The following is a 27429-nucleotide window of genomic DNA, read 5'->3' on the forward strand; positions in this document are numbered from 1 at the left end:
GTTTTTGCACTTCCTTGTTAATTTTGTTTCCATGACTACCCATTAGTTTTCACCTGTCCTCATGTCTCGCACCTGTTTTCACTGATCATGTCACTGCTATTTAAGCCAGTTTGTTTCTGTTGTTCATCCTGGCAACATCACCTTCTACCACCACCTATCACCTGCTACGCACCTTGTAATGTACCATGCCAAGGATCCATGTCCCGTTCTCGTTCCGTTCCAAGTAAGCTTTGCGTTATTTATGCCATATTGCAAGTTTTTGTTTTATGTTCATAGTTTTGCCTTAGTGCAAGTTTTGTTTTCACTGCCAAGTTTTTCTACCTCCTTGTGAGCGCCTTTTGTTTGTTCCTGTTTTGTAGTTAAGATGTCTCTACCTTCACGCCATCTCCGGTCCAAGTTCACTTGCATCCCGGGAAAACAACCACCCCAAAGTCCACGTATTGACACATGTAGGTTTTAGTTGATTTTGTGGGTTCAAATTTTCATCTTTATTAATAAAATAAGACATCAGATAAGTCTAGTAATTAGTTGTTGGGTGTCTGCAATAGGGCCCATTGGCGGTTGTTTGATGCCCTAATTGCTTCTGTTTTAGCTTGAGAGCCCGAGAAGGACAAGCGGTAGCAATCAAATGGATGGATATAAATACCGTATTTTTCGGACTATAAGGCGCACTTAAAATCCTTTCATTTCCGCAGAAATCAGCAATGTGCCTTATAACCCGGTGTGCCTGATGTACAGAATCATTTTGGTTGTGCTTACTAACCTCGAAGCTATTTTATTTGGTGTAGATATGTGTAGATTGCAATATGAAGCCAGTAAACAACACCAAAACTTTAAATGTTCCATTGAGAATTTAGAACATTATTCATATACTTCTTATAAAAACCTCGTTTCCATATGAGTTGGGAAGTTGTGTTAGATGTAAATATAAATGAAATACAATGATTTGCAAATCCTTTTCAAGCCATATTCAGTTGAATATGCTACAAAGACAACATATTTAATGTTCAAATTCATAAACTTTTTTTTTTTTTTGCACATAATAGTTAACTTAGAATTTCATGGCTGCAACACGTGCCAAAGTAGTTGGGAAAGGGCATGTTCACCACTGTGTTACATCACCTTTTCTTTTAACAACACTCAATAAACGTTTGGGAACTGAGGAAACTAATTGTTGAAGCTTTGAAAGTGGAACTCTTTACCATTCTTGCTTGATGTACAGCTTAAGTTGTTCAACAGTCCGGGGTCTCCCCTGTCGTATTTTACGCTTCATAATGCGCCACACATTTTCCATGGGAGACATGTCTGGAGGTCAGGCGGGCCAGGAAGGTACCCGCACTCTTTTACTACAAAGCCACGCTGTTGTAACACTTGGCTTGTCATTGTTTTGCTGAAATAAGCAGGGGCGTCCATGATAACGTTGCTTGGATGACAACATATGTTGCTCCAAAACCTGTATGGACCATTCAGCATTAATAGTGCCTTCACAGGTGTGTGAGTTACCCATGCCTTGGGCACTAATACACCCCCATACCATCACAGATGCTGGCTTTTGAACTTTGCATGGTTATTTTCCTCTTTGTTCCGGAGGACACCACGTCCACAGTTTCCAAATATAATTACAAATATGGACTCGTCAGACCACAAAACACCTTTCCACTTTGCATCAGTCCATCTTAGGTGAGCTCGGGCCCAGCGAAGCCGACGGCGTTCCTGGGTGTTGTTGATAAATGGCTTTCGCTTTGCATAGTAGAGTTTTAACTTGCACTTACAGATGTAGTGACCAACTGTAGTTACTGACAGTGGTTTTATGAAGTGTTCCTGAGCCTGTGTGGTGATATCATTTACACACTGATGTCGGTTTGTGTGTGTGTGTGTGTGTGTGTGTGTGTGTGTGTGTGTGTGTGTGTGTGTGTGCGTGCGTGCGTGCGTGCGTGCGTGCGTGCTCCTTTTTTTTTGGTGTAAATCACTTTGTGTTGCCACTAGCCTGCACATAAAACATACTATACAAATACATTCTGGTTGATTGATTGATGTATTGAAGTTATTTTGATGGGCTGTGGACAACACCTGAGTGTCATCACCTGACCTGCTTGAATCACAGTAAGCCAGGTGCAGAAGATTAGTTAAGATCACGTTGTTGACTAATTCGAAAGTAATTATATGTTCCTACTGCCTTCATTAACATCCTTGAGGCACTCAGCTGTTTTATTAATGAAAATAACCACATGACGCTTGACTGATTAACACCAGAAAAAAAACGCTTCAAACACGACTGTGTTTTATCTTTTTTTCAACACCGCATGACAAATTTTAGAACTCAAGGATGACACTCTAGCCCATCTCTTCTTATTGTGACATTACTCGAACAAATACAACCCACTTTCTTCATTAAAATGACACTCAGGTCTTGTCATTTTGAAGGAGCCGATTTAACACGGAGCATGAATGCAAATATAATTTGTAACCATGGGAACGCACATGCCAATCAATATTTGAGCACTGGGATTTAGTAGTCAAGCTACGGTGGAAAGATGCTGTGTTTTGTATCCTGTTGTGTGCACAATGGTGTTTGGAAGACTTTCTCAGTAATCTTTTTAAAAATAAACATCCTTTCCAACGCTACAGCTGAATTGTACAAATATTGAGTGGCAATAGCTTGCAATGTCAGGACTTGGCTGGAAGTGCTTGCTTTGAGTAATAGACGGTGTCCAACTCAAGACACACTAAAGGTCACACAATTTCGGATATTGGAATTTTTAATTGATAGAAAGACCATTTCCTAATGAGACGTGTGAGGAGCTGCATCATTTTCTTGACCTGTTTTGAAGAGACTGCCCTCCAAGCAAAGTGACAGAATTGTCTGTACAGTTAACGAAGGTTTAATGTTGGCTAGTGATCGTTTCTTTTTGCTCTAGGACAGGCTTGGGCAATTACTTTGACTCGGGGGGCCAAATTTAGAGAAAATATATGTCTGGGGGCCGGTAAATATATATATATATATATATATATATATATATATATATATAGTATATATATATATATATATATATGTCTTGATTGAATTATCCAGAGAATAGTGCTCGATACCATGGTAGAGCGCAATATGTAGGTGTGGGAAAAATCACAAGACTACTTCGTCTCGACAGAACTGTTTCATAAGGGGTTCCCTCAATCATCAGGAACCCCTCATGAAACAGTTCTGTCGAGACGAAGTAGTCTTGTGATTTTTCCCACACCTACATACATGTATATGTGTATATATATATATATATATATATATATATATATATATATATATATATATATATATATATATATATATATATATATATATATATAACTATATTGCCAGAAGGATTGTGAATGATAGGCATTATTTAAAAAAAAACATGTATTTCCCTCTTGGGAAGAAAAAAGCCCAGGCCCCTCTGAACGGCGTGGAACTTAGTCGAGGAAACCAGATCATTGGCTGCTGTTGCCATGGAGACTGACATCTTACAAATACCTCTTTAAACCTACGCCTGGGGGACTTATTATTGTGTGTGTAAACTAAAGTAATTCTGCTTGTCTCTTCTCTTACACTAGTTCTTACTGATTGTACACGCCACCATCAAGTGTTACCTGTTCTTTCTTTGCCAAGTCCACCTCCGAAGGTTGGTCGTCATCGGCGTCCCTCTTGGGCCGCACAAAAGCCGGCGGTGTGAGCTGGTGGCTCTTCTCCAGATCTTCCGGCTCCACGCCTTTTCCGTCACGCAACCTGGACCAGGACTCCTGGTTGACCTTGCACTCCTCCCGAGGAGCCTGCTGGGAGGTGGACGGGCTCTCTGGTTCCCCTCCCTCTCCGTCCTCGGCGGTCTTCTCCTCGGGACCGCTTGAGGTTTTTGCCGGCACGCTACCGTCCTCTGCTTCTCCGTCTGCCGGCTTGACCACGGCCGGGCGATCCTTGATGCCGGCCTGGAAGGCTGAGACCACGGCAGTGCACCTCTGCACCTTGTCCACCGGCTGCTTCTTGGACATGAGCACGCCCATGACTGCACACAGACACAGCGGAGAAGTAACAACATGTAATTAAAGCTGCAAGCAGCGTTGGTCGGGTCCGCCTTTGGCCGCTGCCAAGCCCTGGTCTAAGTCAGACCTACATAGAGGTCTTTGTTTCATGGCTCTACGACATTCCTAACAGAAGTTACAAGCAGTTTTGTCTGGGTTTTTTCCTAGGGGGCGCTGGAGCGCAATTTTGACATTTGGTTTTGTTTTTTTATTAGATGGCAATTTCACCAGTCCTGATGTGTGTGTAAAATTTGGTGAGTTTTGAAGCATGTTAAGGGGGTCAAATTACAGATCAGCGTTTCTGGATGTTGTTGATAAATGGCTTTCGCTTTGCATAGTAGAGCTTTAACTTGCACCTTGAAGCATTTTAAGGGGGTCAAATTACAGTTTAAAGAGGCAAAAATTACATTTTTTAGGAAACTTTGCGCAGGGGTTCTTTGAAGGCGCGTAAAATCCAAACCGGAGCAGTTATCAAAACGTTGTTGGATAGTTTTAATCAAAAGGGTTAAATCTCTCTCCTGTGCGAGTTTGAAGCCGAAACGACAAACGCACTCGGAGGAGTTTACGTTTGAAAAAGGTGACGGGTTTTTACAAAACTTTTATTTTGAAGGGGTAATTTTTAACTTCCTGTTGATTTTTGACGAAGGATGTCAATTCTCTAAATGTAGGTCTAAGTGAGACCTACATAGAAGTTTTTGTTTCATGTCTTTCTGGCATTCCTACTGGAAGTTACAAGAATTTTGTTTGTGTTTTCTTCGTAGGAGCAGTTTTTGCTGTGTTTTATTCAAAAATTGCGCTAGAGCGCATTTTTTTAATTTTGGGGTTTAGATTTTTCATTAGATCGCAATTTCTGCCAGTACTGATGTGTGTGCCAAGTTTAGTGAGTTTTGAAGCATTTTAAGGGGGTCAAATTACAGCTCAAAGAGGCAAAAATAGCATTTTTTGCGAAAATTTTGCTTTGAATGAGTTTTTGCTAAATTTCTGTTGATTTTAGGTATAGAAGTTTCCAATTGGAAATGTAGGTCTAAGTCAGACCTACATAGAGGTTTTTGTTTCATGTCTCTACGACATTCCTAATGGAAGTTACAAGCAGTCTGTTTTTTTTTTTTTCCTAGGGGGCGCTAGCGCGCAATTTTCATTTTTGGGGTTTGGTTGCTTAATAAGTTGGTCTGCCGCTCCACACATAAAACGCACAAGTTTCAATAGGGTCCTTGGCCCATGGCAAAGGACTCCTGTGGAGTCCTTTGCCATGGGCCAAGGACCCTAATGAGTAGGCTCGTAAAATCCTTTCATCTCATCAAAACATACATTTCCATATCACCCACGCACTATGGAAGTATACTTCTTTATCTTGACTTTTCAGCACTGTGCCTGCAAACTGTGAGCCGTTTCCTGATTTTAAAAGCAAATGGCCAGATAAGATTGCCCTGCGGCTGTACCACTCTTGTTGGGGGATGGGAATCGAAAACCGGGTGTTGTTGAGTGTTTCGATGTTATCAATTCCAATGCCGAAGTTACTGTATTTTCTAGGGATGTCTTCCACTAAAGAATTTCATAGTCAAATCCTAGTCGCCTGATTTTGCCCATCATTGACAAACAGTCAAATTTATGGTGTTGTTTTTTTTCAAGTCAGTATATACTGACTGGTCAATTGTTGTCAGTTGTATCACATAGATATTGTCAGGCTCAAACACTGATGACATCTATAAAACAAGACAAAAGGCAAGGAATCAAACAGAGACATAATTCAATTTGGACTCAGATCTGAGGAGATTGTACTCCTCCTTCTTTATTTGACTTTCTCCCCCCTCCTTCCCGCAGCTGCTTCCTGAGGGAAGTAGGTCGTAAACAGTGTTGCCTTTGGTTACCGAACAGTTTGAAGAGAGTTCGTCAAATAGTTCAAAAAGAGATGCATAAAATAGTTAAAAGAGATTCCCATAAAATAGTTCAAAGACAGTTCCATAAAATACTTCAAAAAGAGTTCGTAAAATACTTCAAAAAGAGTTCCTCTGGAAGTTGGGCAGATCCTGTCATCTGTCCGCTTTGAGGTGCCAGTGGAGTTTTACCAGCCTTCTTCTTGGTTGGTTTCAAAGACAGCCTTTTGTCTTCTTGTCAGGAACAAAATGTAATACAAAGTTTTTTGTGATAATTTAGAAACAATTATTCTAACAGATATGCTCTAGTACAGGAGTTTTTAACCCTTTTGACCTCGGGGGGCCAACTTTGTACGCTATGTTACTTCTCAACCGAACAAAGTTTATTCTAATTGACTTGTTTACCCTCACTTTTGCTAAATGAGAATTGATTAAGAACCAAATTGTAAAGCAAAACAGAAAATGGTGTCATATATATATATATATATATATATATATATATATATATATATATATATATATATATATATATATATGGAGTCGCCACGGATAGACAGACAACATTCACACTCATATTTATACACTCTACAATGTGATGATGAATAAAAAATAAAAAATAAACTGTTTTTATCTTACACATGGTGCCAAAAGGTGCAACAAAATAGCACCTGCAAACTGTAAAGGGGACCTTAATTGGATAGCGAGTGATGTATTACCTCCCTAAAATTATTTCCAATTAGCCAGGGAGTGAGTTCCTTCCCAAATGCTTCCATCTTTAACCTGTAGGTCAAATCTGAGCAATTAACTTCCCGGATGAAGTCACCTAATTAATCAGTAAAGTAAATACAGCGAGAGATGTGAGAAACTTTTCAGACCCTGCAGAATACACAGCACCAGTCGCCACAATTTAAGATTCGTGTTCAAATAATTTCTACCATACTTTGTATTTTTTTATCTTGATTCGAGTAAAGACTTGTTTGATGTGTTTTAAAAAAATATATTTTGTGTGTTAAGTTAATGGATAAACACAACATTTTTATTGTCAAATTTGAGCATTACTGTCTTTGGAAGCATTAAAAAAAATGTTGGTCGGCGAATAATAGCCGGCAGGAAAGTACCGGGATAGCGAGCGCAAAAAAGGGAAGGCTCCCGGATTCTTATCCGGCGTCATATAGAAATATTTGTAGTGTTCAACGTGTGAGACAATGCAAATTGAACAATAAAAAAAAAACTAATGACGGTTTGAATTGGTCCAGGTTATCGGGGACTGTTATTACTGACGGACAGGTGTCGGGGTGTGACTGCAGCCAGACACGTAAGAAAACCCTCGTCTCCATGGCAACATCTCTGTCGCTTTCACTCATTTGCCGCTTTTTCACTAATGCAGGGGTAGGCAACCCAGAACGTTGAAAGAGCCATTTTGCACCCAAATAACACAACACTGTCAAGCGGCATTCATATAAAACTTGCGGGCCGAACTAACATTAAACTTTCATATTGAGGTGAGGGCCGCGTGTCTGAGACCCCTGCCTTACAGCAACCGCTACACAGTATTATTATGGTGCGTTTCGCAATATTATGCAAAACCAACTTTTCTTACCTTCTGGTACCTGCTGATGTGTATTTGCAATCTGCATAAGTCCTGAAAATGTGCGCGCCTCCGCCATTGTAGTCCGTGTGGACACCGTAGTCATAAACTTCTTCTTTTTCAATATCTTCTTATATGGCATTCATCTTTCGCTGTTGATATTTGTAATATAAAGTAACGTAAAGTTCTCACTTGTATTTGTCAGTAAACTAGCTATCAAAGCGCAAATAACTGTAGTGGGTTTACATAATTCACCCAAGGAACATTAGTTATTAGAGGGTTCCGCTCGGACGGTTTTTCACGCGACACATTTCCGCTGTTATTGATTGAAGTAAAGTCTGAATGTCATTAAAAAAGTTAGCGGTGGGTGTGTATTGTAGTGTCCTGGAAGACTTACTGCTGCAAGGGGTTCTGGGTGTTTGTTCTGTTGTGTTAATGTTGTGTTTTGGAGCCGATGTTCTCCCGAAATGTGTTTGTCATTCTTGTTTGGTGTGGGTTCACAGTGTGGCGCATATTTGTGACAGTGTTATAGATCTTTATGCGGCCACCCTCAGTGTGACCTGTATGGCTAGTGACCAAGTACGCCGTCCTTGCACGCTACACCGCTACAACAAAGATGACGGGGAGAAGACGCTGTCAAAGGTGAGCCACGTAAATAAGACCGCCCGCAAAACGCCGCATCCCGCAGAGATGCTCAGAAAGCTACTTGAAGATGATGTGTAAAACCTAATCTATGCAACATTTTCACCAAAGAACCACCATTACATGTTATGTAGACCACAACAAAGTGATTTAAATTTAGAAAAAAAGTTATAATATGACCCCTTTAATGCGCCTTATTATCCATATGAAAAAAAACCTGAATAGACCCGCTCATCGGCAGTGTGACTTTTAATCCGGTGCGCCCTATGGTCTGAAAAATGCTGTATATCTCATTAGATGCATGTTTTAAGGGTCCGGTGCCCTTTGATTACGCTGCTTCTATTCTTCCCAAGATTGTTGGATGCTGGTAATTTGCATATGAATTTAGACCTTTATCAGATTATTATATTGGAGCAACATGCAGCCGTCCCTCGTTACTTGGGAGAGCTTACTGTTACTATTGCAGCTGCGTTATAAAAAAAAGGTGACGTCCAAATCTTGTTGACCCTGACCCGGTCAAATGGAAATTGATGTTATTCAGGTGGATTATTCAGTCGCGTATTCTCATTTCTTCTTTTGTGAGACCACAAATTCCATTATTGAACAAAAAGGCGCCGTCGCGTATTCAAGTTGATTACATGTAGTTAGGGGACATGTTTCTTTGCTTTGAAATTCAATCCCATCCATTTTCACTCCCTGTAAGTGCTTGTATCAAATTGTATCTCATCTATTGGAAGTGAAATGGGAGTCATTCTTGCTCTCTTCCCCCCGAGCTACTCTAAGAGCCTGTAGGCCTTTTATTTGGTCCGAAGCTGCCTGAACTCCTGTGCTTCAAGGACGATGCGTACCGGAGACAACACTCATCTCTATCAAAGATATATGTGTACAGGTTTCGGTCCTTAGTGTTTCGTACAAAAAAGTCACTCATTTGAAATACTCTACAATGATGACTCATAGGTAGCTGGTAAAACTGACTATCAAAGAAAAATGTGTGTTGTTGTATGTGTTGTTTTCTGCACAATGGAGTCAACTTATAGTCCTGCTGACAAACAAAAGGATAAATCGATCAACCGACTGACCAATCTGCCAACAAACAAAACAGCGAGCCAAAGAACGAATTCTGCTACAGATTGAACCAAAAAACTGTCCGACCAATATTCCAACAAACCAACACACAGACCAACCAACATCAGGGTTTCCCCTTTACGCAATTGACCATGGCGGCAAGCCACGTCAAAAAATGTTTTCCATAAAAACCCATGAAAGTGATATAATGTAATGTAGTCCACGACCTGGTCGTGGAACTGTAAACCAGCTCTATTCTCTCGGCAGGGTCCTTGAGGGTGCATGGGAGTTTACCCAACCAGTCTACATGTGCTTTGTGGACTTGGAGAAGGCATTCGACCATGGGGAGTGCTCAGAGAGTATGGGGTACCGGACCGTCTGATTGTATATGATCAGTGTCAGAGCTTGGTCCGCATTGCCGGCAGTAAGTCGGACCCGTTTCCAGTGAGGGTTGGACAGAATTTCTAGGCACAGTCAGAGCGTTGAGGGGATTCGGTTTGGTGGCTGCAGGATTAGGTCTCTGCTTTTTGCAGATGATGTCTGGCCAGGATCTTCAGCTCTCACTGGATCGGTTCGCAGCCGAGTGTGAAGCGACTGGGATGGGAATAAGCACCTCCATGTCCGAGTCCATGGTTCATGGGTGGAGTGCTATCTTTGGGTTGGAGAGGAGATCTTTCTCAAAGAGTTCAATTACCTCAGAGTTTTGTTCATGAGTGATGGAAGAGTGGAACGCGAGATCGAGAGGCAGCGTCTTCAGTAATGCGGACGCTGTATCGATCCGTTGTGGTGAAGAAGGAGCTGAGCTCTTTGATCTACGTTCCCATCCTCACCTATGGTCATGAGGCTTTGGGTTATGACCGAAAGGACAAGATCACGAGTACAAGTGACCTAAATGAGTCTCTTAGCCGCTCAGGCAAATGATATTGTCTAAAAAGTCATTTTGCCATGGATAACGTGGTCCTGATGTGGTCCTGATGGCTTCATCTGGCCAAGATCTTCAACTCTCACTGGATCGGTTGGCAGCCGAGTGTGAAGCGACTGGGATGAGAATCAGCACCTCCAAGTCCCAGTCCATGGTTCTCGCCCGGAAAAGGGTGGAGTGTCATGGGGAGGAGATATTGCCCCAAGTGGAGGAGTTCAAGTTCCTCGGAGTCTTGTTTACGAGTGAGGAAAGAGTGGATCGTGAGATCGACAGGCGGATCGGTGCGGCGTCTTCAGTAATGCGGACGCTGTATTGATCCGTTGTGGTGAAGAAGGAACTGAGCCGGAAGGCAAAGCTCTCAATTTACCGGTCAATCTACATTCCCATCCTCACCTCTGGTCATGAGCTTTGGGTCATGACCGAAAGGACAAGATCACGGGTTCAAGCGACCTAAATGAGTTTCCTCCGCCGGGTGGCGGGTCTCTCCCTTAGAGATAGGGTGAGAAGCTCTGTCATCTAGGAGGAACTCAAAGTAAAGCCGCTGCTCCTCCTCGTTGAGAGGAGCCAGATGAGGTGGTTTGGGCATCTGGTCAGGATGCCACCTGGACGCCTAGGGAGGTGTTTTGGCCACGTCCAACCGGTACGATGCTACGTGGAAGACCCAGGACACATTGGGAAGACTGTCTCCTGGCTTGCCTGGGAACGCCTCGGGGTCCCCTGGGATGAGCTGGACCAAGTGGCTGGGGAGATGAAATTCTGGGTTCCTTGCTTAGGCTGCTGCCCCCGGGGCCCGACCTCGGATAAGCGGAAGAAGATGGATGGACAGTCCAGAAGAATTCACACAAAGTTCTCTTTTGAACTTTAATTGCCAATCTTATGCCAACAACACGTCCAATTCCCCCGTGCAGGCACAGTTGTCTCAGTTCTTCCCTCACAGATACACAACACTTTCTCATTCTCCGCCAACATGGTGTGTTCACAACCATGAAGATGAGTCACCCATGTGTTCACAACATGTGTTCACAACCATGAAGATGAGTCACCCATGTGTTCACAACATGTGTTCACAACCATCAACATGAGTCACCCATGTGTTCACAACATGTGTTCACAACCATCAACATGAGTCACCCATGTGTTCACAACATGTGTTCACAACCATGAAGATGAGTCACCCATGTGTTCACAACATGTGTTCACAACCATGAAGATGAGTCCCCCATGTGTTCACAACATGTGTTCACAACCATGAAGATGAGTCACCCATGGAACTTTGACACCAGCAGACCATTACAGTCTATATGCACAGACTATTATTTGCATATAACTAAAGTCTAACAGAGAGCCAGCAGTTGCGTGGAGTAGCCCACATTCGGCCAATTTGAGCCTCCTCGGATGAAGTAGCGCTTCAGCAGCTTCTGTCTGAGCGTGGGAAGAATGTAAACATGCAAGTTTTTTTTTTCCAACAAAAAGTACGGCGACAAATGGCTAAAAACACCATCTGTAATGAGATGAGTAATGAATCAGATTTCTGAATCTTGAAGTTAAAGTTAAAGTACCAAAGATTGTCACACACACACACACACACACACTATGTGTTGTGAAATGTGTCCTCTGCATGTGACCCATCCCCTGGGAGGTGAGGGGAGCAGTGAGCAGCAGCGGTGGCCGCGCCCGGGAATAATTTTTGGGTGATTTAACCCCCAATTCCAACTCTTGATGCTGAGTGCCATAATGTGGTCATTTTCATTTTAGCTGCTGCTTTTCCTGGCAACATTGCAATAACATAAAACTAATCACATGTCACAACAAGCTCTATTGTGACTTACAGATCGATTAAAGGTGCAGGATTTTTTTTTTGCAGTACAGTTTTTGATTAAGAGCATACACCAGTTATTTAAGAAATCAAACTTTTTGTCAATTTGTTTTATTTTTATGGGAATGAATTCGCTTTTTGTAAACTCTAAAGCAGGGGTCCCCAAACTACGGCTCGCAGGCCAGATACGGCCGGCCAGCGTCCAAAATCCGGCCCGCGGCTAGTCCCGAACAAAAAAACAAAAGGTTTTATTTTTTTTATTATTATTGATATTTTAATCTGTCCTTTCGAGCATCAATACATTTTCTACACCTTGTTACTCTCGGGGTCTCTTAGCCGCTCAGGCAAATTATATTGTCTAAAAAGTCATTTTGCCATAGATAATGTGGTCCTGATGTGGTCCTGATGTGGTCCTGAAGGCTTCATCTGGCCAAGATCTTCAACTCTCACTGGATCGGTTGGCAGCCAAGTGTGAAGCGACTGGGAGGAGAATCAGCACCTCCAAGTCCGAGTTCATGGTTTTCGCCCGGAAAAGGGTGGAGTGCCATCTCCGGGTTGGGGAGGAGACCCTGCCCCAAGTGGAGGAGTTCAAGTACCTCGGAGTCTTGTTCACGAGTGGGGGAAGAGTGGATGGTGAGATCAACAGGCGGATCGGTGCAGCGTCTTCAGTAATGCGGACGCTGTATCGATCCGTTGTGGTGAAGAAGGAGCTGAGCCGGAAGGCAAAGCTCTCAATTTACCGGTCGATCTACATTTCCATCCTCACCTATGGTCATGAGCTTTGGGTCATGACCGAAAGGATAAGATCACGGGTACAAGCGGCCCAAATGAGTTTCCTCCGCCGTGTGGCGGGTCTCTCCCTTAGAGATAGGGTGAGAAGCTCTGCCATCCGGGAGGAACTCAAAGTAAAGCCGCTGCTCCTCCACATCGAGAGGAGCCAGATGAGGTGGTTCGGGCATCTGGTCAGGATGCCACCCGAACGCCTCCCTAGGGAGGTCTTTCGGGCATGTTTGACCGGTAGGAAGCCACGGGAAAGACCCAGGACACGTTGGGAAGACTATGTCTCCCGGCTGGCCTGGGAACGCTTCAGGATCCCCCTGGAAAAGCTAGACAGAGTGGCTGGGGAGAGGGAAGTCTGGGCTTCCCTTCTTAGGCTGCTGCCCCTGCGACCCGACCTCGGATAAGCGGAAGAAGATGGATAGATGGATGGATAGATGGATGGATGTATATATATACACACATATATATATATATATATATATGTCATGATCCGTAATCTGGATGATGTTTAGTTTAGTTATTTTCTGTTAGTTTGGACTCCCTTTGTTGTTTGTGTACCTTGTGAGTTAGTTTGGTCACCATGGTAACGTATTAATTTCACCTGCTGCGGGTTCCAGACGCACACCTGTTTTTGTTAATTGCTTTCTTATTTAAGCCTGCCTTGTCCCGTCAGTCGGTCTTGGTCCCTTGTTTGCGGTATTCAACTGTTTCGTTGGTTTTTACTAGATTTCTTGTTACCTGATCCTGTGCTAGTGTTAGCATTAGCTTCTGTGCTTTCGCCACGCGTTTCTTTTCGTCTGTTTTTGTACCAGTGTTTTTGTTATTAAATCATTCTTACCTTTACGTCGTTGTCTGGAGTGTCTATGTTTGCGTTGGAGGAACGTGACAATATATATATATATATATATATATATATATACATACATACATACATACATATATATATATATATATATATATATATATATATATATATATATATATATATATATATATATATATATATATATATATATACACAAACAGTATATATAGCCCGGCCAATGGCCAAATTTTTTTTAACCCCATATGGCCCCCGGGTCGAAAAGTTTGGGGACCCCTGCTCTAAAGAATAATCTTATATTTTAAAAAAATGACTCCTTGAAATGTTTCACTCAGAGGTGATGACCAATATGGGTTTCCGATTATTCTGAGGTGATGGTGGGCGGCGTAGGCGAACCAGTTAAGAACCACGAAGTTAAGATGATTAAAAATGACAAGCATAAAACCATTGCCTCTTCAGTTAATTAACTTCAAAATGACAAAAACTCCAGCTATTTTCTCCTCCAACCTCAGGTCATGTGTGTTGTCTTGCTGCAGCCTCAACTGGCTGTCAAGTCCAACAATACGATGTGCAGCACACAGCTGGTCACCCTCAAGGACAGTCACGCCATAAAGAGGTCGGTCTTTGCGGTTAGGACACACTCCTGCAGACTAATAAATGACAATGGCATGCTGGGAATTGTAACACTACAGATGTGGGAGCTCAGCAACACTCAGTCATGAGATATGACAGATTGGAGAATTCCCTTCAGGATCCGTAAAATGCTATCTGACCATGCGTGTCTACCTGAAACACCCTTGAAATGATTGTGTTTTTTCTAATGCTGTTAATGAATCAATACATGGTGTTGTATCACCTTAACGAGTACATAACATGCAGGGGTATTGAAATTAGAGATGTATTGATTGATAATATCGGGCTACCAATATTATCGGACGATAAATGCTTTAAAATGTAATATCCAAAAATTATCGGTTTCGGTTTCAAAAAGTAAAATGTATGACTTTTTAAAACGGTGCTCTAAGGACGTAGGAAGAAGTACAGAGCGCCAATAAACCTTAAAGGCACTGCCTTTGCATGCCGGCCCAATCACATATTACCTACGGCTTTCCACAAACTCAAGTGAATGCAACGTATACTTGGTCAACAGCCATACAGGTCACACTGAGGGTGGCGGTATAAACAACTTTAACACTGTTACGATTATGCGCCACACTGTGAACCCACACCAAACAAGAATGACAAACACATTTCGGGAAAACATCCGCACCGTAACACAACAGAACAAATACCCAGAACCCCTTGCAGCACTAACTCTTCCGGGACACTACAATATACACCCCCGCTAACTGTTTTAATGACATTCAGACTTTACTTCAATCAATAACGAAGCAGCATCTCCTCATCCGTGTATCACTAGTGCAATAACGTCGCCGGAAATATGTCCCGTGAAAAACTGTCCTACCGGAACTCTCTAACAACTAAAGTTCCTTGTGTGAATAATGCAAACTCACTACACCGCTATGTTTTAGCGCTTTCATGGCGAGTTTACGGACAGATATAAATAAGAACTTTACACTACTTTATATTACAAATGCGGTCCTTATCTTCCATGACAGGAAGATAGAGAAAAAGACGAAGATTATCGACCCCGTTGTCGTCACAGACTACAAAGGCGGACACGCGCAAATTTTCATGAATAATGCAGATCCCAAATACAGATCAGCAGATACCAGAAGATAAGAAAAGTTGCTTTTGCATAATATTGCAAAACAAAACACCAGATATGTCTTACCTTAAACATACACCATAATAATACTCCTATGTCGCCTTAACAACAAAGGGCCACCGCCTAAACTAAACCCTTAAAAAATTCAAAATGTAGTTTTTATTTATTTTTATTTATTTTTTCGTCCCGTATATTAAACATGATGAGTTGAGCATATGTCAGCATGTGGCCCCACTTTTAACTCTTTTTCAAACCCTTATTTCCAGAAAGTCATTAATTAGACTTAATCATTATTTTTGTCCTAGTAAGTCAATATTTACTAAGTCAAAATAATGACATACTTAGTATTTCAGGTAACTGGGACTGTTTTGTGTTTTGATATGTATAGATATATATCGTATAATGCCACTCAGCATACGGAGCGGAAAACACAACCAAAAGTTGTAGGCTTCTCCACGCGACAAAGCCGGCCTACTTCACCACAATCCGTAGTCTATTGATTTTTGAGCACCGTGTGGAATGTTCTTTATTTTCAATGGAACATATAACATTTTGGTGTTGTTTACTAGAGTCATATAGCAGTGTAGGCGTATCTCTTATGTGTGACTGCCATCTACTGGTCACACTTATCATTACATCATGTACCAAATTAAATAGCTTCGAGGTCGGTAAGCACAACCAGAATTAATTCGTACATTAGGCACACCGTGTTGTAAGGCGCACTGTCCAGTTTTGAGAAAATGAAAGGATTTTAAGTGCGCCTTAAAGTCCGAAAAATACGGCAATTGGATAAAACGCGCTTTATAGCATAAATGCGTATTTTGGTATCTTATATTTGATCTTGGAAACCTATCTTGGATGGCCAGAATTAAACAGCCTTGCTTTGAATTACAACCCCTGAACTTGGCTACATTGTGCTATCATTTAAAAAATCAATATGGTTCCAGGTCAGTCAGTGGGAATATAACATTTAAAGATCTGTTCGGAATTGACTTTATAAAGATTGCTTTCTACACAGATACTCTACTGTCTATAGAGTTGTATGAAAGCTTGTTATTCAAAGTACACCAGACAAAGGATATCAGGCTTCATGACAAACTGGTATGTTGTATTCCACCTGAGCCAAGCGTTGGATTAGTTGGCTTCAAAGGACCACGACCCACAAGTCAAAATGTAGTCAGCATTTAATGAGGGAAAGAAGACCGTTTCTAGCGCACGAGTTGGCCGATAAAATGCATCTGCAACAACACACTTGCCACAGTGATAATTACAAGGACTCCATTTAAAGGCACTTTCTCACACAGGCTGAGAGCAACTTGGCAACAGTTCTAGAAAGAGACAATAGAGATGTCTGCAAGGGGAAGCTCATCAACAACATCCTCTTCCTGGAGAGAAAAAGAGGAAAGCATGCAACACTTGCTATACATAATGGAAAAATAAACGCACAAGTTTAGGCTTTGTTCCCTTTTTTTCATAAACTGAACTCACAGACAGTATATTTGTCAAATATTGTTGACAAATCTGTCACAATATGATAATCTAACCCCCTCACAGGTTTGGCATGTCGAGATGCTGATTAGATGCTATGATTTCTTGCCAGGTGTGCCTTGGGCTGGCAACGATAAACGGTAACTCCGACATGTGCAGTTTTGTGCACGAAATGAGGAAGCATGCGTTTAGCACTGGAACTGAAGTCCATAAATTAAACGGTCATTTCTCTACCATATGCCGTCTCCAAAGGTGTTATTAAAAAATACAGTGTTATTAAAAAATACATATGCATTTATTATATTTTTTATATTTAAAAAATAATAATAATACACAATAACAAAATGAAAATATAAATATATGCAGCTTTTTATGTATTTATTTATTTATTTTTTAAAGGTAATTTAAACCCACTACTACCCACCATGCAGTCTGATAGTTTATATATCAATGATGAAATATTAACATTGCAACACATGCCAATACGGCCACTTTAGTTTACTAAATTGCAATTTTAAGTCATGTAATGATGGCGTGTACGCAAGACGTCACAGGTTTTAAGGAAATATGAGCGCTGCACACACACACAGCTAAAAGTCGTCTGCTTTAACGGCATAATTACACAGTATTTTGGAGATCCGTGTTGCTGAATCTTTTGCAATTTGTTCAATTAATATAGGAGAAGTTACAATAGAAAGATGGAGTTGGGAAGCTTTAGCCTTTAGCCACACAAACACACAGTGATTCCTTGTTTAAAATTCCTGGAGGTAAAACTTTACTATGGATCAGAGCGCGGTCAAGCTAACATGAATCACGGCGAAATGTCAACCAGCAGGTTTCGGTGAGAAAATTGTGGTAAAAAGTCGCTTCTTACCGGAGAAAAGCTGCCGTCGACTTCCCTGAGACATTGGCGTCAAGACACCTGTGGACGTACAACTCCGACTATCAGGTACTATTTAACTCACTAAAACACTAGCAACACAATAGAAATATAAGGGATTTCCCAGAATTATCCTAGTAAATGTCTCTAAAAACATCGGAATCCGTCCCAATGCAATCGCGTTTAGTTTTTTTTTTAACTTTTTTTTTTTTTTCTAGTCCGTCGCTATCATCCTCAAACACGAATATTTCATCCTCGCTCAAATTTATGGGAAGATTGTCGTTTTCTCGGTCCGAATAGCACTTTTTGTTAGAGGCTCCCATTAAAAACAATGTGAATATGTGAGGGGCCATCACACGTGTGACGTCATCGTCTGCGACTTCCGGTACAGGCAGGGCTTTTCTCTTAGCACCGAAAGTTGCGAACTTTATCGTGGATGTTCTCTACTAAATCCTTTCATCAAAAATATGGCAATAATAAGAAAACGGGGATTTCAGTAGGCCTTTAAAGACCTACTGAAATGAGATGTTCTTATTTAAACGGGGTTAGCAGGTCCATTCTATGTGTCATACTTGATCATTTCGCCATATTTTTGCTGAAAGGATTTAGTAGAGAGCATCGACGATAAAGTTCGCAACTTTTGGTAGCTAATAAAAAAGCCTTGCCTGTACAGGAAGTAGCAGACGATTAAGCGGTGTGGCTTCAAAGTCATTTGACCCACCACCCTCGATCCCCCCCTGGGAGGTGAGGGGAGCAGGGAGCAGCAGCGGTGGCCGCGACCCGGAATAATCTGTGGTGATTTAACCCCCAATTCCAACCCTTGATGCTGAGTGTCAAGCAGGGAGGTAATGGCTCCCATTTTTATAGTCTTTGGTATGACTCGGCCGGGGTTTGAACGCCGGACCTACCGATCTCAGGGCGGACACTCTAACCACTGGCGTCATATTGCAGTCTACACATATTTCTTATGTGTGACTGCTATCTACTGGTCACACTGATCATTACACTATGTACCAAATAAGATGGCTTTGAGGTCGGTAAGGTGCACTGTCAATTTTTTTCAAAATTAAATATTTTAAGTGTGCCTTATAATCCAAAAAATACAGTATTTGCCAAATTAACTGGTCACATCTTATAAATAAATGAAAATGTTCATTGTAATGAAAAACAAATCATGGTATTTTTCATTCTAAGTTGTTTTTTTCAGAAAAGAATGATGTGTTTGCAATTAGATCAAGTCAGAAGTCATTGGTATTCTCCACACGGAACAGAAAGACGAGCTGATGATGCAAGTATCTGCTAAACAAAGAACCTTGTCATTATAGAGTAACTTCTCAATATTAACCAGGACGTTATGTTTAGTTCTGTTTTGTTCTTCTCTGCCGTCATGCAAAGTGGATTCTGACACAAATAGGCCAGCGTCTGGGTTTGATACTTCCGCTTAGAAGAGTTTAGAAACCTGACGGTTTGTCACCTCTCAAGCCTGACGTCCAAATACGTTCTCGATGTGTCTGACTCACAGCTGGCTTGTGCAGCTCAGTTACTGCTGGCAGATTTGTTTTCTCCCTATGATGCCATGCTCGTGCATTTATTACAAAAATTAATTTTGAATAGCATGAAAATGTGTTTAGTACAACTATAACTATCTCAACTGATATTGATATTTAGTGTTAGTTTTCTTGGTTTGACCACTAAAGCATTTTCAGTTATTGACCAAAGTATGCAGATATAATTTAGTCAGCTACTCCAGACTGTAGCTAAAGCACTATTTTTCAATTATTTTCTGTTACTGTGGAAGAAAACCTCCCTAAAACCACCTTCACTCTCCGCAGGCAACTACACATGTAATCGCTTGTCTATAAATATGTTATTGTCAATATGTGGACTTGTGGGTTTGTTTTTCCGGAAGGCAAAGGAAAGTTGGCGCGGGCAAGACGTGAATGTAAGTACATATTTATTAATAACACTAACAAACTACAAAAAAAAGAATCGAACAAAAGGCGCGCACAATGGCGGAGAACAAACTAATGAAAACAAAAGACAAGCACAAAGGCAGAACTATGGACAAAAAACAAAAGACACTAACTTACGTGGCATGACAAGAAGCAAAACCATGGATCGGCATGAGTGACAGAGGTAGCATGGCATGAAGGGAGTAGAGGTAGCATGGCATGACTTGGGTAAAGGTAAAGTCGCCATGCTGACTATCTGTATGAAATAAAGTACTATCCAATCTGGCAACTACAGGTTTAAATAATGCTGTGGTGGTTAGTGACAGTGCAAAACGTGAGACAGGTGCGTGACATGAGGACATGTGAAAACTAATGGGTTGCTATGGTGACAAAACAAAAAAAAGTGCACAAAGAGTACAAAAACAAAACCGAACATGACTAAAACAACACATGATCACACAGACATGACAGTTATAAGTACACCTCTGCATAGTATCCTTGTCAACATTAAAAAAACAAATAATAATAAATATAGATACATTTAGAAACACAAACTTTATCAACTTTATTATTAGTCTGTAAAAGAAAATATTTTAAGTGCATTAATTTGCCGGAAATTCAAAAAAAAAAAAAAAAAAAAAAAAATTATATATATATATATATATATATATATATATACAATTTTTTGACTTGAACCATTCGATACTGAAAGGTTACATTAAATGAACTCAATAAATAATCAATTCAAACTAATCAAGAACATTAACTTGAGAACACAATAAATACTTACAATACAAAAAATATGCAAAAAGGAGATATAAATAAGATTTATAAAAGATTTTTGCCTCCGGTGGGGGCAGTCACATTTTTTTCTCCTCACGTCTTCTCCCCAGGTGCTCTATTTGTCTTGTCTACACTTTTTTTGAAGCCTCTTTCTTTGCACTGTCCTCCAAATCTAAACATCAGACATGGAATTGATCAGCTGGACTCTCGACTCAATTGACAAAATCTTTTCAACGAGTAAAAGAGGTTTGGTCGAGTCTGGCTGCCCTGATGGAACCATTGCTGGTTCGTAAGAGATTCCTGGGACAAATGGAGAATCATGTGCCTCTCAGTCCTTTCCATGGAGGACGTGGAAGACATCTAGCTATTTGAAACCATGATCGGGGGCACCTGCTGATTGGGCTGGGCCTTGCTCTGGTGTAACCTCGAATTCGTAAGACAATGGCAGCCACTCAAGGAGCCCAAAGGCTGTTCGTCGCAATGGAAGGATTGGGTCGGGCTGTGGGATCACTAACAGGGGCGATATCTGAACTGAATCACAAGGTGCATCACATCATGGAGAAGTTTGTTGAAAGGGAAAAATTGTATACGAGAGCCAACATCGATAAATAGAACAGACAAGCCATTGTAATGTCTGCTCGCGGAAAAACAAAAATCCTAATCTACGATTTGACTACCTCCAATGGCATTGACGCTGCAACAACAGGAGCAGGTTGTTCTGTAAACATCCCCGAGGACTCTCAAATATGGACGCTTTTGACCTCCTTCCCTTCTCAATAACACCCGGAAGTCGAACTTTGCTTGCATTGCATGCAGAACGCCTATGGACACACACCACTACACCCAAAGACAATGGGCATATACACAAACACACACCCCAAGGCCTTCACCACCGCTTGCTTCCCCTTCGCGGTGACGGACGGCTGAGTAGCGCTTTATAGCAGCAGGCCGGGCTCCAGGGCCCCTACTCCACCCCCCTCTGTTGCGAGTTGTTGTGATTATATGTAACTTGTTTATGTGTGCTATGGCAAATGAGACTTTTTCCCTTGGACTCAGTCTGGAACCCCTCCCGAGGGTCCAGTCTTTGACTGATATTTTTTACTCTTCCCCCCCTTTCCCAATGTCACCTTTTTCCCAACTTTTTTTAACGTATGTCTGCTCTTAGTGGGACTGTGCCGAAAATGTAATTTCAGTTCTTATGTGTCTTGTACAAACCCCGTTTCCATATGAGTTGGGAAATAGTGTTAGATGTAAATATAAACAGAATACAATGATTTGCAAATCCTTTTCAAGCCATATTCAGTTGAATATGCTACAAAGACAACATATTTGATGTTCAAACTCTAAACTTTTTTTTTTTTGCAAATAATCATTAACTTTAGAATTTTATGCCAGCAACATGTGACAAAGAAGTTGGGAAAGGTGGCAATAAATACTGATAAAGTTGAGGAACGCTTATCTAACACTTATTTGGAACATCCCACAGGTGTGCAAGCTAATTGGGAACAGGTGGGTGCCATGATTGGCTATAAAAACAGCTTCTCAAACAATGCTCAGTCTTTCACAGGAAAGGATGGGGCGAGGTACACCCCTTTGTCCACAACTGCGTGAGCAAATAGTCAAACAGTTTAAGAACAACCTTTCTCAAAGTGCAATTGCAAGAAATTTAGGGATTTCAACATCTACGCTCCATAATATCATCAAAAGGTTCAGAGAATCTGGAGAAATCACTCCACGTAAGCGGCATGGCCGGAAACCAACATTGAATGACCGTGACCTTCGTTCCATCAGACGGCACTGTATCAAAAACCCACATCAATCGCTAAAGGATATCACCACATGGGCTCAGGAACACTTCAGAAAACCACTGTCACTAAACACAAATGGTCTCTACATCTGTAAGTGCAAGTTAAAGCTCTACTATGCGAAGCGAAAGCCATTTATCAACAACATCCAGAAACGCCGCCGGCTTCTCTGGGCCCGAGATCATCTAAGATGGACTGATGCAAAGTGGAAAAGTGTTCTGTGGTCTGACGAGTCCACATTTCAAATTGTTTTTGGAAATATTCAACATCGTGTCATCCGGACCAAAGGGGAAGCGAACCATCCAGACTGTTATCGACGCAAAGTTGAAAAGCCAGCATCTGTGATGGTATGGGGGTTCATTAGTGCCCAAGGCATGGGTAACTTACACATCTGTGAAGGCACCATTAATGCTGAAAGGTACATACAGGTTCTGGAACAACATACGCTGACATTTAAGCGCCGTCTTTTTCATGGACGCCCCTGCTTATTTCAGCAAGACAATGCCAAGCCACGTTCAGCTTCGTAGAAAAAGAGTGCATGTTAAAGAATGGACAATAATAAAGCATCCTCAGCCTTTTTTGCTCTGCTACAGGCAGGATTCAGAGACAGAAGGCTTAAGTGCAAGTAAAAAGGACAAACCCGAGAAATGCAACATGGAGGTAAAAAGTACAAACACTTTTGGACAGGTTGAACGCACAAAAGTCATGGCTTAGTGATCCCTCCCAGGTGTGACTCAATCACTAATCCGTTGCAAGAGTCATGACAATTTCAATACAAATGTTATGATTTTAACGACGTCTTCACGGTATTTCCATTTTCCACGGCTACAGTCCACTTGCATCGGAGCATATGGCGAAGTGACTAATTAGGATCCGGCAGATGGGCTGGAGGTGGAACAGCAGTGTCAGATGTCAGAGTGCTAATCCAGGCTATTTGTGCTCAAAATTCTCACACTCGCTTTATTTCTCTCGATGCATTTTTTTCCTTCACGTCGTTATCGCTTGACATTTTGGAATGATTGAGTTTACAAGTAAATGATGAACAAAAAGAAGAGGAGGAGAAGGATGTGGAGGAGCGTCAAGCTAAGGCTTCACTAGGAAACTACACTTTCTATTCTAGTCTAACCCAATCTTAGTTCAAGGCAGACCACATGTAATATATCCATCCATCCATCCATCCATCCATCTTATCTGAGGTCGGGTCGCGGCGGCCGCAGCCTAAGCAGGGAAACCCAGACTTCCCTCTCCCCAGCCACTTCGTCTAGCTCTTCCCGGGGGATCCTGAGGCGTTCCCAGGCCAGCCGGGAGACATAGTCTTCCCAACGTGTCCTGGGTCTTCCCCGTGGCCTCCTACCGGTTGGACGTGCCCTAAACACCTCCCTAGGGAGGCGTTCGGGTGGCATCCTGACCAGATGCCCAAACCACCTCATCTGGCTCCTCTCCATGTTGACATGTAATATATATTATTGTAAATTGTTCTTTGAGTGAAACAAGGAAAGCCCGATGTTTTGGATGAATTTTCATTTTTGTTTTAATCTTCCAAAATTGTTCTTTAAATGGAGTAAGAAACATATGTTCAATGTATTATAAGATGTTTTTCTCACGTCGGGGTCACATGTTATTGCGTGGATTGTTTCCCCAGGATGCAGACGGAACTCCAGAGGTAGGAACATGATTTATTTACCATAAATCAGTCAAAATAGCAAAATACAGGAAAATGCCAACAAACACAAGAAAAGTGTGCCGATTGCACAGGAAGCTAAAGAAATAACTAACAGGAAGACTTAGCATTGAATCAGGAATCAAAGAGTATACTTACATAACTGAGTAGGGCAAAAAGCTGGAATAAGAAGCGAAATATAATCCGTTGCCCGGATCAGTTTAAGGCTACCTTTGTTCTGTTTCAGCACCCCTGGGTTTGTGTGTTCTTGGTTGCCATGGGTGCTGATTATTGTCACCTGCCTCAAATGCAGGGGTGGCCATACTTTTTCTGCAGGTGAGCTACTTTTCAATTGACCAAGTCGAGGAGATCTACCTAATTTTTGGTCGCTAATAAAAAAGGCTTGCCTGTACCGGAAGTAGCAGACGATGTGTGTGTGACGTCACGGGTTGTGGAGCTCCTCACATCTGAACATTGTTTACAATCATGGCCACCAGCAGCTAAAGCGATTCGGACCGAGAAAGCGACGATTTCCCCATTAATTTGAGCGAGGGTGAAAGATTCGTGGATGAGGAAAGTGAGAGTGAAGGATTAGAAAGAAAAAAAAGACAAGAGGGCAGTGGGAGCGATTCAGATAGGAAAGATGCTGTGGGAGGCGCCGTGGCAGCCATGTGGGTGGCAGGACCACTCGGCCAGGCCCAACCGCAACAAGAAATAGAGCCATACCGCTTTGAACTCGACGCTGACGGTGACGGTCAGGAGGACGCATATTGATGCTGGAGTAGCACACGACATAAATCTTCTTCAGAATACAGAATGGTAAAATGTTTTTTATTAATACACATAATACACTGTACTTTGTGCGTGTGGTCCAATCCAACCGTGTTCGCTTGACATCTCTGATCCATAGTAAAGCTTGACTGTCATCTTTCGGGAATGTAAACAATGAAACAACGGCTGTGTTTGTGTTGCTAAAGCCGGCCGCAATACACCGCTTCCCACCTACAGCTTTCTTCTTTGACGTCTCCATTGTTCATTGAACAAATTGCAAAAGATTTAGCAACACAGGTGTCCAGAATACAGTGGAATTTTGCGATGAAAACAGACGACTTGATAGCTGGGAACGATGCTGGGACATAATGTCCTCTACAATCCGTGACGTCACGCGCACGCGTCATCATACCGAGACTTTTCAGCAGGATATTTCGGCGCGAAATTTAAAATTGCAATTTAGTAAACTAACCCGGACGTATTGGCATGTGTTGCAATGTTAATATTTCATCATTGATATATAAACTATCAGACTGCGTGGTCGCTAGTAGTGGCTTTCAGTAGGCCTTTAAGTCATCTAAAAAATATATAAAATATCTCGAGAAGAAGGTAAATGTCTCTGAAGCTTCACTGCACTCCTGCGTGTAGCCGCAGTCCACAATCCTCTTCTCCGTCCCAGATGCCTCTGAATGATTTACATGCCCGAGGTTATAAAAAGGTTCAAACCAAAAGGGAGTAAAGCCAATCCTTCATGCAAATAGGTCCTGACATATATTGCGTGGGGGAATATCATTTTCAAAACCTCATTCGGGAAATATTGGTTTGCTTTGACACTGGATCAACACTTTCTGAAAATAAGATCTGTAAGTCAAGAGTGAACATGTGTGCAGGTTCTGTGGGAGGAATCTTCAGAAAGAAGAGCAAGTGGCGGTTAAATACACATTCCCTGATGGCTGCAATGCTCACAAAAGCATCTTTGTTTAATTAATTATTGATAAATCAGAAGGGAGAGGTGACCAAAGTACACCTAAAATCTTTTTCCTTTATTTTATTCTGCTTTTTCAAGAACTATTCCGGTAGTTTCTCCACTCTCCAATTCAATAGTAATACAACTTGTTGAAGGGATTGCATATTATGATTAAACAGGAAATGAAATTTGATGCTAAATTTGATTTTTTCTTTTTCATTATGCGACACAACCCCACGAGGCACATTAATGTCTGCGTTACTGCCAGCCTCCAGTCAATCATGCACAGGAACCTTGCTGGAATCAGCTCTTATATCAGACAAGTAGACCACGAGGGAAATAATTATACAGAGCAAATATTTATAGCAAAGAAATAAAGAGAAGCTGTGTGTCAAAGTCCACACTAAAGCAGGGGTGTCCTAACTTCTTGACTTGGGGGCCGCATTGAGCTAAAAGATTGGCCGGGGGCCGATAGCTGACTGCATGTACAAAAACATTCCATTTAAGTTAGGGAAATTGTGTTAGAGGTAAATTTGCAAATCCTTTTCAACTCATATTCAATTAAATGCACTACAAAGACAACATATTTGATGTTCTAACTCATAAACTTTATCTTTTTTTCTGAAAATAATAATTAACTTAGAATTTCATGGCTGCAACATGTGCCATAGTAGTTGGGAAAGGGCATGTTCACCACTGTGTTACATCACCTTTTCTTTTAATAACACTCAATAAACGTTTGGGAACTGAGAAAACTAATTGTTGAAGCTTTGAAAGTGGAATTCTTTCCCATTCTTATTTTATGTAGAGCTTCAGTCCTTCAACAGTCCGGGGTCTCCGCTGTCCTATTTTACGCTTCATAATGCGCCACACATTTTCCATGGGAGACAGGTCTGGACTGCAGGCGGGCCAGGAAAGTACCCGCACTCCGTTTTTACGAAGCCACGCTGTTGTAACACGTGCTGAATGTGGCTTGGCATTGTCTTGCTGAAATAAGCAGGGGTGTCCATGAAAAAGACGGCAGCATTTGTTGTTGCAAAACCTGTATGTACCTTTCAGCCTTAATGGTGCCTTCACAGATGTGTAAGTTACCCATGCCTTGGGCACTAATGAACCCCCATACCATCACATATGTTGGCTTTTGAACTTTGCGTCGATAACAGTCTGGATGGTTCGCTTCCCCTTTGGTCCGGATGACACAATGTCGAATATTTCCAAAAACAATTTGAAATGTGGACAGAACACTTTTCCAGCGGCGTTTCTGGATGTTGTTGATAAATGGCTTTTGCTTTGCATAGTAGAGCTTTAACTTGCACTTACAGATGTAGCGACCAACTGTATTTAGTGACAGTGGTTTTCTGAAGTGTTCCTGAGCCCATGTGGTGATATCCTTTAGAGATTGATGTCGGTTTTTGATACAGTGCCGTCTGAGGGATCGAAGGTCACGGTCATTCAATGTTGGTTTCCGGCCATGCCGCTTACGTGGAGTGATTTCTCCAGATTATCTGAACCTTTTGATGATATTATGGAGCGTAGATGTTGAAATCCCTAAATTTCTTGCAATGTCACTTTGAGAAAGGTTGTTCTTAAACTGTTTGACTATTTGCTCACGCAGTTGTGGACAAAGGGGTGTACCTCGCCCCATCCTTTCCTGTGAAAGACTGAGCATTTTTTGGGAAGCTGTTTTTATAGCCAATCATGGCACCCACCTGTTCCCAATTAGCCTGCACACCTGTGGGATGTTCCAAATAAGTGTTTGATGAGCATTCCTCAACTTGATCAGTATTTATTGCCACCTTTCCCAACTTCTTTATCACGTTTTGCTGGCATCAAA

At 41.7% G+C, this 27429-nt stretch overlaps 1 protein-coding gene across 2 annotated transcripts in view; it reads right to left on the bottom strand.

Annotated features, from left to right (window-relative positions):
• LOC133536511 (PHD finger protein 24-like) overlaps nt 1-27429 on the bottom strand; it is a 66530-nt gene that overhangs the window by 28964 nt on the left and 10137 nt on the right. For both annotated transcript variants that reach the window (XM_061877093.1, XM_061877092.1), the window contains exon 2: nt 3625-4034. In XM_061877093.1, the coding sequence (XP_061733077.1) occupies nt 3625-4034 (410 nt within the window). The remainder of the gene's footprint in view (nt 1-3624; nt 4035-27429) is intronic.

Source organism: Nerophis ophidion, linkage group LG17 (assembly GCF_033978795.1).
Source record: "Nerophis ophidion isolate RoL-2023_Sa linkage group LG17, RoL_Noph_v1.0, whole genome shotgun sequence".
In the NCBI taxonomy this organism is placed as follows: Eukaryota; Metazoa; Chordata; class Actinopteri; order Syngnathiformes; family Syngnathidae; genus Nerophis; species Nerophis ophidion.